At 42.6% G+C, this 16209-nt stretch overlaps 1 protein-coding gene across 1 annotated transcript; it reads right to left on the bottom strand.

Moving 5' to 3' along the window:
* Nucleotides 1-585: 585 nt before the first annotated feature.
* On the bottom strand, nt 586-14835 carry LOC145359063 (HIG1 domain family member 1A, mitochondrial-like). The gene is made up of 4 exons (XM_080213437.1): nt 14715-14835; nt 5294-5401; nt 3694-3828; nt 586-1925 (listed from the first exon to the last, which is right to left on the bottom strand). The coding sequence occupies exons 2-4, from the start codon at nt 5394-5396 to the stop codon at nt 1852-1854; spliced, it is 312 nt and encodes a 103-aa protein (XP_080069563.1). The 5' UTR covers nt 5397-5401; nt 14715-14835; the 3' UTR covers nt 586-1851.
* Between the last annotated feature and the right edge of the window lie 1374 nt (nt 14836-16209).

The following is a 16209-nucleotide window of genomic DNA, read 5'->3' as shown; positions in this document are numbered from 1 at the left end:
CCATCAAGTCTTCTCTCTCAGCCTCTTCAACCTTTCCTGCTATGTATAACGCCTAGTAAAAATCCTTTTGGATATTCCTCTGTGTCATTTCTATGATTGTAGGGACTAGAACTGTTCCATTTTTACCAAAAGAGAAAATGCTGGAAAACGCAAAGTACTCTCAAATTTTTAAAAAATTTATTTATGGCATGTGGGCATTACCAGCTAGGCCAGTATTTGTTGCCTTTAAACTGAGCTATGTCATTTCAGAGGACAACTGAGAGTCAACGACATTGCTGGGTCTGGAGTCACATGTAGGCCAGATCAGGTAAGGATGGCAGATTTCCTTCCCTAATGGGACATTAGTGAACCAGATGGGTTTTTTATGACAATTGACAATGGTTTCATGGTCACCATTGGAATCTTAATTACAGACTTTTACTGAATTCGATTTACACCATCTGTTGTGGTGGGCATTACTGTAATGCTGTAATACTGTAATGCTGTGAGCATTACTCTGATTTACTGGATTACTACTCCAGTGACAATACCAACTGCCAAATCCCATTGCATTGACGTCTTTATGTTTTGTTTTAAATTTCAAAGTAGAACAGTAAAAGCCACATTTATTTTTATGGTACAATAACATCTCCAGTAAAATGCATGTTACAAAGATAATGAATAAATAAATCTATGTGAGCAAAATACAGCCTCAATTCAGGCACTTTTTAAATAAGATGTGTCTATTGCAATGATAAAGGATTTTATACTCTAAATTACATTGTTAAAAGATGCAGTTGAGTCCCATTGGAACCTGTTGAGTAGATTACAACTACAATCATGTGTTGACCCATCAAGTTTCTCATGTGGAGTGAGATTGGCCACAATAAATTTGTATTTTACTGACAAAAACACCCATCCTATATTTAGTCTGTAAAACATATCAATTTCACACAGGTTAACATTTTTCAAGCATTTGGAACCCCAATGTTATCTAGTTGCACTTTGAGTTAATCAGCACCAAAGGTTAATAACTTGAAGTCAAGTTACAACCTTCAACCCATCAAAGCCCTGCTTCAGTGTAGAAATAAAAGTCCAGCATTTCTTGCACTTTGCCAACATTTCCAATTGAAAACACTACCCCAATTTGTGCAATTTAAAGTGAACTTGACATTCGATTCAAAGCTGCAGAATACTGAATGCACTGAAAACTTTCTGATGAGCGAATAAAAATTAATATGATGGAAAAATAATTGCTTCTCATCCAGCTGAAAGTTGGAGCAGAAATACATGTGCGCTTTTAAAAAGAACTTCAACACAAATTAGTTGGAAATGACAACTTTGAACCGAGCATTGAGTACTTGGTACGATTTGCACCTCGTAACAAATGTCACAAGATAATCTTAATTGTATCCGGGAAGTTGTATTTTACAGGTGAGAAATGCACCAAATAAAAAGGAAATGGAATTACAACCAGTCAGTTGGGTGATGTCAATAAGTCTAATCTACGTAGCTAATGCCCTCCAAGTAAGTCAAGATGGCAAACAGGTTTGAAGCATTCTCCATCACTCCAATCTGGAATTAATCAATTATTTTGTACCCAAGGATTGTAATGTATAAATATGCAGTTATTTTTAAGTATAGGTATATTTGATTTGAAATGTGATATTCTGCACCCTGCATCACTAAGTCCTTTTTGAGCTAATATTCCCACTATTCATAGGAAGTCTAAACACAAAAAAGTCTAAACTAGATTTTAAATATCTGAAGAGTACTTGTACAAGGTGAAAGGAGAAATCCTGATCACCTCAATGTGAGGTACACATGAAAGCCTAAAATTTTAAATTCCTAGTGCAGTATACAGGTCCAGATTCATTTGTGAAGTAGAGCGCTTTTCTGTTCCCTGGGCTTCACGACATATTCTTTGTACATCGAATAGAGAACTCCTGTAATAGTAAAAGATGCAAATTAGCCAAGGTTAGCAGCTGAAGCACAGACCATGTCAACATTTAAGATTATTTTAGATACCTGCTTGATAGAAAAGGGACTAAAGGAAATATACAAATATGAATTAAGAACAAGAGTAGGCTATTCAGCCCCTCAAGCCCATGCCACATTTGGATAAGATGACTAGTCTGATTGCACTGTCTATGCCTTATATCCATTGACTTCCTTGTCAGTCAATTTGCTCTTAAAAATATTCAGTGACCCTGCCTCCACTTCTCTCTGGGGAACATAATTTCAGAGACTGACAACCTCTTGAGATGAAAACATTTTCCTCATATGTTGTAGATGGAAGACCCCTTAACGGCAAGGTGGTTAACACAGTCTCTCACAGTGCCAGAGACCTGGGTTCAATTCCCAGCTTGGGTCACTGTCTTTGTGGCCATGCTAAATTGCCTTGGTGTCAGGGGGTCCAGCTAGGATAAATGCATGGGTTTATTGGGATAGAACCTGGGTGGGATTGTGGTGGACGTAGACTCGATGGGTCAAATGGTCCCCTTCTGTACTGCAGGATTCTATGATCTATGATATCACCTAGCTCTTTCTCTCTGATAGGGGAGAATCATCCTTTCAGCAACCACCCTGTCAAGTCCCCTCAGTATCACACAGGTTTCATCAGGTCACCCCCTCCCCAGTATTCTTTTAAACTCCTGTGTACAGGCCCAACCTGGTCCTCATGAAACAATGCCGTCATCCACAATGCACAAAGGATTATGACTGCTGCTGACATGGAGGGTAAACATTGTTACCAATCATTGGGCTGAACAACCTGTTTCTGTGCTGTAATTTCTACACAATGTGGGAATTCACTTTAAAAATTTGAAACTCAAAAAAGTGGCACCAAACATCAAACTACACCTACTTTCCCAACATAAGTCTTAAAACAAAGATCCAGAATCATTAGAAAATGTAGTATTTGAGATTGACATAAATAATGCAGTATAAAATGTAGAATAATGTTATAAATGTAGGGTAGCATGGTGGCACAGTGGTTAGCACTGCTGCCTCACAGCGCCAAGGACCTGGGTTTGATTCCCAGGCTTGGGTCACTGTCTATGCGGAGTCTGCACATTCTCCCTGTGTCTGCATGGATTTGCAATTGGGTGCTCCGATTTCCTCCCACAGTCCAACAGACTTGTGGGTTCGGTGCATTGGCCATGCTAAATTCACCCTCGGTGTACCCAAACAAGCGCCAGAATGTGGCAATTAGGGGATTTTCACAGTAACTTCATTGTAGTGTTAATGTTACCCTACTCATGATGCTAATAAAAAATAAAATAAATATACTGAAATGAAGTTGACATTGTAGATCCACAACAATATTTAAAAGCAAAGGTATCCTCAATTCGCTTTTGCGTTAGCAGATTCAAGATGGATCGGTGCTAAACATGGATGTGGGATTAGTTAGTGTGGAACACACACAAATACTGACTTTTATGGATAATTAGGCTTTCCCTTCCTCACTTGTATAATCTAATGTAGTTTAAGCTCCAACACTGAAGAATAGTCAGTCCCTATAGAACCAAACCTCCGTCAGTCTCCATCTTCAGAACAAGCAGAAATGGGAAAAGATGAGGGAGGGTTACATTCCTTCATTCTTGGTGTTGGATATTTAAGCAGAAAAGAAGAATTGTGATGTGTCGAAACAGCACAAGTTTATGACCTTGCTCGTTACTAGCAATCACACGAACATTGGGAGATATAAATTACCTATAGTCATGGCTCCCACCACACATCCCTGGGCTGCCACACGCATGTGGATAAGGTGCACAGACATTTTTTTGTTCCCTCTACTCTTCAGCTTGTAAAGTCCATAGGCCACCACAGAAGCAAACCCGGCAATCCCTGGAACAGAAAAAAATTTAATGAAATGTTTTGCTGGAAACTGAAGAAAATGGCCAAATCCACACTTTAAAAACAATCGTGCCAGTTTTGGTAATGCTTTACCCTTGCTGCAGTTTACAGTCCAGCCTCATCAAATTTCCATTCTATAAAGCAGTTTTCTTTCAAGATACCAGCGTTTAACTGAACAGCCACAGGATTCTAGCAGCTGAAGTAAAATATTTACTTATTTGGCTTCAGCACCCCTGCTACTTTGCTCTATTCTCAAACATACAAATTAGGAGCAGAAGTAAGTAATGTAATGGTGGAGCAGGCTCACCCCTTGAGCCTGTTCCACCATTCAATAAAGCCATGGTTGACCTTTGTTTCTAAATTCATTCATGGGCTGTGGGCGTTACTGGCTGGGCCAGCATTTGTTGCCCATTCCCAAGTACCCTTGAATTGAGTGGCTTGCTCAGCCATTTCAGAGGGCATTCAAAAGTCAAAAACATTGCTGTGGGTCTGGAGTCACATGTAAGCCAGACCAGGTAAGGACGACAGATTTCTTTCCCTAAACGACATTAGTGAACGAAAATTGACAATGATTTCATGGTCATCACTAGACTTTTAATTTCAGATTTTTTTCATTGAATTCAATTTCACCACCTTCTGTGGTGGAATTTGAACCTGTGTGTTCCCAGAGTATTACCTAGGATTTCTGGATTACTAGTCCAATGGATTATTAGACTGCTGATAATACCACTACATCATTGCCTCCCCTCCTGCTCACCTCCTCTTATTATCCAGTCTATTCCCAAAATCTTTTAACTCCCTTGTCAAGGATGTATCTCTGCCTTAAAATATTTAATGGCCCTGCCCCTACCATTATTTAGGGAAGAGAATTTCCACAAACTCACCACCCTCAAAGAAAACATTTCACTGAATTATTATAGTGCAAAGGCGGCCATTTAGCCCATTGGATCTGCACCGGCTCGCCAATAGAGTGTGGTGACTTAGTGCCATTCCCCTGTCCTATCCCCGCACATTGTTTCAATTCAAATAATCATTTGATGCCCTCTTGAAAGTCTCAATTGAACCTGCCTCCACCCCACTTCCAGGCAATACATTCCAGACCCCAACCATTTGTTGCGAGAAGAAGTTTTTTCTCACATCGCATCTGCTTCTTTTGCAAATCACTTTTAACATGTGCACTTTTGTTCTTGATTTTTTTTTGCTAGTGGGAACAGTTTCTCCATATTTAGCCTGTCTATCCCACTCATTATTTTGAACATCTCTACCTATTTCTCCTCAACTTGCTCTTAAATGGGAGACTTATCTTTAAATTGTCTCCCTTATCCTGATCTCTCCCATAAGGTGAAATATCCCTATTTTTAATTTGTATTTGATCAGTCATTTACTATACAATGATTGACGTATAGCAATTGAGAAAATGGGGATCAGGATCAAGGAGTTTTGGAAAGCAACTTACCAACAGGGACAAAGGGAGATTCCTTGGATTTCCGAATAAGCTTTGAGGTATGGTCATCTTCTGGGGCAAGCACAGGAAGCAGGCTGGCATCACTTGAAGACATGACGGCTGCAAAAAAATGATTACAATCACACTCAATAAAAATCAGTTTTGTGGGTGATGTTACCAACAGCAATGTAACAGCAACAACACACAAAGTTTACCCTTAGATTAGCAAGCAGAAAGGTCTCAGAAAAGGAGAGGCATTACTGACAGACTCTCCTCCCTTTCGGGGAAGTATGGTAACTTTCTGATGCAAGTTTGTAAGTCTGGTTTCAATTTGAGTCATAAACTGCGAATGACTGACAGACAGGCAATACAAGCCAAAAGTACTTGCACACTATTCCCATAAACCACATGCTTTCTACACTGCCCTTGCCATTGACTGCAGATTGCCTCAGATTCTGGATTTGGTTTACAGGAACACCTCGTCCTTAACAAGGAAGAAGGAAAATGATCCCCGAATTACTCATCGTCAAGTCACAATGACATGACAAAATTTCCAGCTGGAAAGTGGAGTTAACAGTTAAAAAGCCGAGAGACTCACTAAACTCAAAAGCAGAAAGGGAACTGGGTAACTGATAGATGAATGAAACAAATCATAGAATCATTGAATCCCTACAGTACAGAAGGCAGCCATTCAGCTCGTTGAGTTTGTACTGACCACATCCCATCCAGGCACTATTCCCGTAACCCCACATATTTCCCCTGCTAATCCCCCGACACTAGGGTCAATTTAGCATAGCCAACCTAACCCGCACACCTTTGGAGTGTGGGACAAAACCGGAGTACCCGGTGGAAACCCATGCAGACATGGGGAGGATGTGCAAACTCCACACAGACAGTGACCTGAGGCCAGAATTGAACCCAGGTTCCTGGCACCGTGAGGCAGCAATGCTAACCACTGTACCACCGTGCCTCAGCTCTCAAACAATGATGAGATGGAGGAAAGAGAATCTGGTGAAATTGTGCAACGACAATAATCTCTCCCTCAATGTCAATAAATCAGAGGAGATGGTCATTGACTTCAGGTAATGTAGTAGAGGACATGCCCCTGTCTACATCAACAGTGATGAAGGGGAAATGGTTGAGAGCTTCAAGCTTCTAGGCATCCAGATTACCAATCATCTGTCCTGATCCCCCAGTACTGACACTATAGTTAAGAAAGCCCACCACTGCCTCTACTTTCTCAGAAGACTAAGGAAATTCGGTATGTCCACCGTGACTCTCACCAACTTTTACTGATGCACCATAGAAAGCATCCTTTTTGGATGGCATGGCTCCCAAGACCACAAGAAACTACAAAGTGTCATGAACGTAGTCTAGACCATCACGCAAACCAGCCTCCCAACCATTGACTCTGTCCACACTTCCCACTGCCTTGGAAAAGCAGCCAGCATAATCAAGGGCATCACACATCCCGGACATACTCTTTCACCTTTTCCCATCAGGGAAAAAAGTACAAAAAATTGAGATCACGTGCCAACCGACTCAAGAACAGCTTCTTCCCTGCTGCCATTAGACTTTTGAATGGACCTACCACGTATCAAGCTTATTTTTCTCTGCCCCCTAGCTATAACACTATATTCTGTACCCTCTCCTTTCCTTCTCCCCTATGCACTCTATGAACAGTATGCTTTGTCTGTATAATGCACAAGAAACAATACTTTTCACTGTATCCCAATACATGTGACAGCAATAACTAAAAAAAATTGCAAAATGTTTTAATCTAATGGCACAATTTTAAAACAATCCTTCATGGGGTGTGGACATCACTGGCTAGGCCAGGAATGGACAATCAATGTTTGCCTGGCAGTGACACCCACATCTTGTGAAAGAATATAAAAAATAATTACCTCATTGGACTGAGAAGTTGCAAAATCACCACATTATTTGAGAAGGAAAGGGGAACTCACTAATTGCACAGTTGTCAGTTTAATAACTATGGTGGGGAAGTTACTGGAATCTATCAGAGTGACTAAGCAATTGGACAGGAATCAGCTGGTCAAAGAGTAAACAGAGGTTTGTTACAGGTAGGTCATGTCTCACTAATCTCATTAATTTTTTGCATCGTGGATAAAGAAGTTTCCATCGATGTTGCTGATATGGGGAAATGCTTTTGATATGGTATTGCACAAGTTTATTAGGTAACCTCAAATGATCTTGCTACCAAAATCAGGTGGTATATGGTTAGGATGCAGGAAACATAGTAGTGATAAACAGTATGTTTTGATTGGCAGAATATGGCAAGCATGCACGTAAGTCCAAAGACGTGCTAGTTAGGTGGACTGGCCATACTAAATTGCCACTTGGAAGGAGTGGAAACACAATCACCAGAATAATACCAGGGCTTAAAGGTAAAAGCTACGAGGACAAATTGCACAAAGGGTTTTTTTTTAAATGATAAAGGATTGGATAGGATAGACAAAGAAACCATTTCCAATGGTGGGGCAATCCAGAGTTAGAGCTAAACCACTTATGCGTCAAATCAGGAAGCAATTTCTCCACATAAATGATAGAGAAATGAGTAACCTTTCAACACAGACTGCTCAACTCTTGTTAGGTAAGGGCATTGAGTAATATGGAACATAAGTAGGTAAATGAAGTTGAGGTACAGATCAGCCACGATCGAAGTGAATGGAGGCAGTGGCTCAGTGTGCTGAATGGCCTCCTCTTCTGATTTTTAATAATTCAGTCATGGGATGTGGACGTTGCTGGCTGGGCCAGTATTTTTTGCCCATCCCTAACTTGCTAGGCCATTTCAGAAGGCAGCTAAGAATCAACCACACTGATGTGGGTCTGGAGTCCCATGTAGGCCCGACCAGGTAAAGACGGCAGATTTCCTTCCCTAAAGGACATTAGAGAACCAGATGGGTTTTTATGACAATGGTCTTAAGGGCATCAACAAAAATCTGGAATTAAAAATCTAATGAATACAAATTCCACCATGACAGATGGTGAAATTTGAACCTTGGTCCCCAGTGCATTAACCTGGGTCTCTGGACTACTAATCCAGATATGATGGTATCTATTTAACTACTTTAATATAACTTTCCAGATGACATGATTGATCAGCTCAGGGGAAATTAAACATTCCAAGCTAAATATTGACCAATTGGAGTACATTTTGGTAGAGTGCAAAATGGCAGGAGGTGTTAGCTTGTGAAACATTAGCAAGAGTCTGGCAACTCGAATATCACTATGCTAAAATGAACTTTTAGAAAATGGACAGGTTGTCTCAATCTCTCTAATCAGCTCAATGAAAATAATAAGAAATATTGACATACTTTTGGTGAACTTAAGAAACTATTCATTACAAACAGCTGTTACAATGAATACTTTGCCAGAGGAAGCCTCTCATTCTCAAGTGAAGAGAACTATTTGTTTTAACATTAGTGTCACATAGTGCTAGCATTTTACTGAAGAGGAGGGTTAGAGAACTAATCTACTATGTCTTAGACACATTCATCTTAAAATAATCCCCTCTTGTGAAGAGGTAACCAATTTAGTTTTAGTAAAATATATTTAATATATGAAAAGGGAACCAAAGCAAAGATTAACAGATTTTTAACAATAACTATAAAACCAACATTGCAAGATCAAAATGTACTCTGTCCAATATAAAGGCCACATACTTATCACATCTAGGCACACAATAAAGAAAACTTTCTCAACTTACTTTTAGAATATAAAACGGTTACAAATTTCAGATCTATTTTAAGTATTATCCCAGATACAATAGTGCTAATTAGTCCTGTAAACAGTCCGGATATCTTTCGCACTAACCAATATCTAAATATACAATAATATCACAGAATTGTTACAGTGCAGAAGGAGGCCATTTGGCCCATTGTGCCTGCACTGGCTCACCAAATGAGCATCATGACTTAATGCCATTTCCCTGCAACTTAGCACACTATTTCTAATCAAACAATCATCTAATTTCCTCTTGAATTTCACAGTTGAATCTGCCTCCAGACTGAACATTCCAGAACCTGAACCACTCACTGTGAAAAAACTTTCTTCGCATCTCGTTTGCTTCTCTTGCAAATTACTTTCAATCTGTGCCCTCTCATTCTCAATCCTTTTGGGAACAGTTTCTCCCGAACTATTTTTCCAGCAACCTGGGGTTAACAGTACATGCACTTCTCCAATCTTCTCACAGCTGGACTGACACCCGCGAGATCAGAATAATTAAACGGTTTTGTTGATAGTAAGTGACCAAATAGAGGTACAGAGCTAATCAAATTTCTCCTTGGCCCAATCTTTTGTAGAATCCTACTGTGAAGGAGACCATTCAGCCCATTGATTCTGCACCAACTGCAATCCCATCCAAACCCTATCTGCATAACCCCATGCATTTACTCCAGCTAGTCCCCCTGACACTAAGGGGCAATTTAGCATGGCCAATCCATCTAAACCGCCCATCTTTGGACTGTGGGAGGAAACTGGGGCACCCGAAGGAAACCCATGCACAGACAGGAGAATGACCCAAGCTAGGAATTGAACCCTGGTCCTTGCTGCTGTGAGGCAGCAGTGCCAACCACTGTGCTGCCCTTCTTTCTTGGAGAATAAAAAGAAACACACTACAATATCCCTATTAGTGAGCATTTAACCTTTCCTAGACAACACGCTGATTCAGACAGGCTCAGTGTTTGAAATGAGCAGTATTTTCCTTGAGGCCAGACTTCCTCCTCATGCCTAGCTGTTTGAAAACCCCATATGCCTTGTCATTTTCTCCAAGTTTCCAGCAAGTTAAGCTTTTCTCTCTGATTGTGTCCTTTTTCTGTGATTTACTAGTAAGCCTGTCTATGAAACAAGCTAATCTTCTTTATTGGTTGTAAGTGCCCAAAATGAATCAGGAACTATTGGGGCAGAATGAGTGACCTGATTCTCATTCCACTTTGTTTGAAATTGACTGCCAGTCACTATTAACTCCACTAGCTTCTGAATGGCATCTGCAATACCTGTGGCTTCTTGAAGCCCAATTTATTTCCAAACTAAAAGTCCCAGAATATCATATAACATCTAAATGAAAACTCTACCCTTCTACAGAGCTGTGTTTTGATCATATGCCATTTTATTGGTGGCAGTTACCATTTCAAACCACATCTCTAGCCAATAAAAAAGACACGACCTGTTTGTATCTGAGCACTAACAGAATGCAACTGGAAAAATCGGTTCATTTATCTAGATTTTTAAAAAAATCCAGATTGTATGGGTGGTAGGGGAACAGACAGAATCTTGTGCTCATAAATCGATCAAACTGCCTTCAGTTTAAAGTTTTGACCACTCTAATGCAGACAGTTCAGGCTCTGTCCCTGAGTACATTAATTGTGTGTCAGTTGTGCCTCAGTTGCTAAGTCACAAGGTTCAAGTCATTCTCCAGGACTTGAACACACATACAGAGAAAAAAATTAGAGGTGACATTCCAGTGCAGTGCTGAGTGTTGCACTGCGCAAGGTGCCACCTTTCAAGAAGTATTCCAAGATGGTGCCAGAGCGTGGCTACATCTTGCAAGCTATGCCCAGCATACCTTCTAATTCTAACTTTTACACTCATTCTATGCTTCAAACTTTATTCTAACTCTTTAAAACTCTCACTTTCTCTATACCCTAGTTATGATTGTAACACTACGTTCTGCACTCTCTTCTTTCCTTCTCTATGAACGGTATGCTTTATCTGAATAGCACACAAGAAACAATACTTTTCACTGTATACTAATATACTTGACAATAATAAATAAAATCACATAAGATGTTAAACCAAGGCCCCATTTGCTTTCTTGGGTGAATATAAAAGATCCCATGGCACTACGTTGAAGAAGAGCAAGGAAGCGCGCCTTTGTGTCCTGGCCAATATTTATCCCTCAATCAACATCACAAGAAACAGATTATCATTGTCACATTGCTGTTCTTGGGAGTTTGCTGTGCACAAATTAGTTGCCATGTTTCTTACATAACAGTGACTAAACTTCAAAAAGTACCAAATTGGTTCTAAAGCGCAAGAGATCAGGAGTCATGAAATACACTACATATAAACACAAATGCTTTTTCTAATAAGTCAGAAAGCCAGTGAGCAAACTGGAAACCATTTTTAAGGTTCAATAACACAGATGTTACAAAAGAGAAATATATCATTGACAAATACTGTCAAAGTGTCGGCAGGAGAGCAACTGGGGGTAGAGGTCCCTATTCCACTATGAAATAGTGCCATTGGTTCTTTTACATCACCCAGGGGTGCCAGGTATGGCCTCAGTTTAATGTCTCATCTGAACTTTGGCACCTTAGACAGTCCAGCGCTAGTGCCAGCCCACATTTTGTACACATCTCTGAAGTGGGACTTTAAACCCACAACTTCTGACTCAGGGTTAAAGGAAAAAAACTACTGAACCAGTCAGATGATCATCCAATCAAAGACTAAAATCCCAAATATGGTATCACCACGTAATTTGAATGGAAAGTAGTATCAGAATTATTCCTCTACCATCTTCAATCCCACCAATCACAAAATGATATAAAGGGAGACACATAGCTTAGAAATCTCAAAGCGCCTATAAATTTGTGATTAAAGCACAGCACCTACAGACAGACAGCACATCACTGATATTTTTCTTGATATATCAAAATATATATACATAGGATTTAACTTTGCTTACTGTACAAAATAAAACTCCTCCAATGAAGCAGTATTAGTACAGTTCAAGCCTGTAAGCCAACAGTGATGAACTTCCCAAACCACCCCCCCCACCCCTGCAACTAGCCACAAGGCCAGAATGTGATAGAATACTCCCCACTTGCCTGGCCGGGTGCGACTGTAACACCCAAAAAGCTCAACACCATCCAGAACAAAGCAACCCACTTGATTGGTACTCCATTCACCACCTTCCCACAAATCATTCCTTCCACCACCGGTGGATTTGTAGCTGCCGTGTGTACCATCTATAAAATGCACTACAGTAGCTTGTCAAAGCTTCTTTGACATCAATTTCAAAACCCAGTCAGCCCCATCAAGTGAATGGGAACACAATGTCCCCACCCTCTAAAGGCACACAATATCCCGCTTTAAGACATACCAGCATCCTTAAACCATCACCTGGTCAAAATCCTGCAGTGCCCTACAAACAGCAATATGACAATATAGAGGGGCTCTCTTCTGTGTTTGGAGGGTAGCCGAGGTTTTACGCTAAACCTGAACATAAAAGCGCAGATTGTTGACTGAGAATCACCCACTGAGCCACAACTGACTCTACTCAAGGAGCAGTACATGTCCCAAATGATTGGGCGGATAGTGGAGTCAATGGGCGGGGGGAAGGGGAATACAGTCAGAATCAGTAGCCCACCCTTAGTTCACAGCCTTCTCCTGTCATTGTGCCTAATGTCCCAGGTTGCATTGTCTGGGACAGGTTTTTTATTCATTCATTTTTACAGGATGTGAGCACAGCAGGCTGGGCCAGCATTTATTGCCCATCCCTAACTGCCCTTCATTTCAAAGGGCATTTAAGAGTAAACCATATTTCTGTGGGTCTGGAATCAAACATAGGCCAGACCAGGTAAGGACAACAGATTTCCTTCCCAAAAGGACATCAGTGAACCAGATAGGTTTTGATGACAACTGACAATGGTTTCATGGTCACCATTAGACTTATAATTCCAGATTTTTTATTGAATTCAAATTTCACCATCTGCCATGGTGATGATTCAAACTCGAGTCCCCAGAGATCCTAAATCTCTGGATTGCTAGTCCAGTGATAATTACCTGTGCCGTAGCCTTACTACAGACAGTTAAATCTTAGACAGGCAAAGTAGCCAGTCTGCTTACTATCACAGTCTTGATACCTCCTCTGCACCATGCTTTCACAGCCCTACCTCTCCCTCCAATACCTGGCATCCCCAATACCCACAGCTCTGTCATCCCATCAAACCCCCCCTCAGCCCTGTCATCCATTAAACTCTCCCCCACAACTCTGCCATCCATTAACAAACCCCCATCCCCACAGTCCTGTCATCCATTAACACTCCCCCCATCCCTGAGATCCACTAACAACCCCCCAATCCCACAGCCCATCATCCATTAACACCCCTCCCACACCTGTCATCCATTAACAAACCCCCCAATCCCACAGCCCGTCATCCATTAACACCCCCCAACCCCCCACAGCCCGTCATCCATTACCACTCCTCCAGCCCGTCATCCATTAACAGCCCCCCATTCCCACAGCCCTATCCATTAACACTCCCCCACCCCTGTCATCCATTAAGAACCCCCCACCCCTGTCATCCATTAAGAAACCCCTCCCACAGTCCATCGACGGTGCAGAGGGACCTCGGGGTCCTTGTGCATGAGTCGCAAAAACCCAGCTTGCAGGTGCAGCAGGTGGTCAGGAAGGCAAATGGGATGCTGGCCTTCATAGTGAGGGGGATTGAATATAAAAGTAGGGAGGTCTTGCTGCAGCTGTATAGGGCATTGGTGAGGCCGCAGCTGGAGTACTGTGTGCAGTTTTGGGTGCCGTACTTACGCAAGGATATTTTGGCCTTGGAGGGAGTGCAGAGGAGGTTTACTAGGCTGATGCTGGAGTTGAGGGGGTTGAGCTATGAGGAGAGGCTGAATAGATTAGGCTTGTACTCGTTAGAGTTTAGAAGAATGAGGGGAGATCTCATTGAGACGTATAAGATGATGAATGGGATGGACAGGATAGAGGTGGAGAGACTCTTCCCGCTCAGAAAGGACAGTAGGACTAGGGGGCACAGCCTCAAGATAAAGGGGGGGGGCGGTTTAGAATGGAGTTGAGGAGGAACTTCTTCACTCAAAGGGTGGTGAATCTCTGGAATTCTCTGCCCGTTGAAGTGGTGGAGGCTGCCTCGCTCAATATTTTTAAGACACGGGTTGATGGGTTTTTGATAAGAGAGGGGATTAAGGGTTATGGGGAGAGGGCGGGAATGTGGAACTGAGCCACGACAGATCAGCCATGATCTTATTGAATGGCGGGGCAGGCTCGAAGGGCTAGTTGGCCTACTCCTGCTCCTATTTCTTATGTTCTTAACACCCCCAACCCCTCCCCAGCGCCTGTCATCCATTAACATCCTCCCACCACCCCCACCCACATCCCTGTCATCCATTAATACCCCCCACAGCCTCTGTCTTCTATAAACACCCCTTCAGCCCCACAGCCCGTTGTCCATTAACAACCCCCCACCCCCACAGCCCACTAAACTCTCCTCCCTCACAGCCCTGGCATCCTCTTGTCCCCCCCCCCCAAATAGACCCCTGTCCCTTAATTCTGGGCTGGCGGGGGGCGGGGAATGAAGCTGAGAAATGTTAACTAAAACCCTCAGAATGGGACGATGAGATCAGCTCAGGCCCAGCGCCGAATACCCCTCACCTGATCCCAGGGTGACGAACACTCCGAACTGCAGCGAACTATCACACCAACTGACCGCCGGCACCCGCTCGCCGGCAAATGTCACCTCGGGGGCGGGGCTTGTGCGGGACGGGAAGTGACCTCATGTGACTGTGCGCCTGCGGGGTCGAACAGGATGTGGCCTCATCGGATCGTCCGCCCCGAGGGCGTGGCCGGATGTAACGTCAGCACCATGTGCGTCAGCGGCCAGAAGGACGTCAATTAGCTCGTCTGATGCAATCTGGTGAGGTGACAGCCCCGTTTATTCATATATTTCAGACTAAAGGGGAATTTACGCGGTGTGGATGATTATAAATCCTCGAATTGCATTCAGAGGTCGATATTCTGTTCATAATCTTCAGTCGTCTGACTGGACTAAAAAAACTTTTTACCCATGGCGGAGGGAGGCTTGCCTGTTGCTGTGGTAACGCCGTCTTAGCGGCTCTTCAACCCTTCCCCTGCAGTTAATTATTAAACAAGAGGAAACAAAACCGGCGTTCAAACACTAGAATTGTTCACGGCATTAGAAACCCACAGATTTGATATTAAAAAAACAGCCGCCGCGCGGAAATTGGGATTTCATTCATAAAGTGGAGATGGCACACGTCATGGTGTGATTGAAGGCAGAGCCAATCAGCAGGCGGGGAGGCGGTGACGCAGTGAGGCGGGGATGAATGGGAGTTTTTACAATTGTGAAACTCAGCACACACACCCCAGTTAGACGACATGTAAAACACCACACACACCCCAGTTAGACGACATGTAAAACACCACACACACCCCGGTTAGACGACATGTAAAACACCACACACACCCCGGTTAGACGACATGTAAAACACCACACACACCCCGGTTAGACGACATGTAAAACACCACACACGGCCCTGTTACATGACATGTAAAACACCACACACGGCCCTGTTACATGACATGTAAAACACCACACACGGCCCTGTTACACGACATGTCAAACATGACACACACGGCCCTGTAATACAACATGTAAAACACTACACACAGCCCTGTTACTCATGTTAAACATGACACACAGCCCTGTTACACAACGTCAAACATGACACATACAGCCCTGTTACACGACATGTGAAACACACCACACACAGCCCTGTTACATGACATGTAAAACACTACACACAGCCCTGTTACACGTCAAACATGACACACACAGCCCTGTTACGCGACATGTCAAACATGACACACACAGCCCTGTTACGCGACATGTCAAACATGACACACACAGCCCTGTTACATGACGTGAAACACCATGCACAGCCCTGTTACACAACATGTAAAACACTACACACACAGCCCTGTTACATGACATGTGAAACACTACACGCACAACCCTGTTACACGACATGTGAAACAGTACACGCACAACCCTGTTACACGACATGTGAAACACTACACTCACAGCCCTGTTACACGACATGTGAAACACCACACACAGCCCTGTAAC

The sequence above is a fragment of the Carcharhinus amblyrhynchos genome, chromosome 2, assembly GCF_965287045.1.
Source record: "Carcharhinus amblyrhynchos chromosome 2, sCarAmb.v2.hapA, whole genome shotgun sequence".
Taxonomy (NCBI): domain Eukaryota; kingdom Metazoa; phylum Chordata; class Chondrichthyes; order Carcharhiniformes; family Carcharhinidae; genus Carcharhinus; species Carcharhinus amblyrhynchos.
The sequence above is the reverse complement of the archived record's forward strand: the minus strand, read 5'-3'. Positions and strand labels throughout refer to the sequence as shown.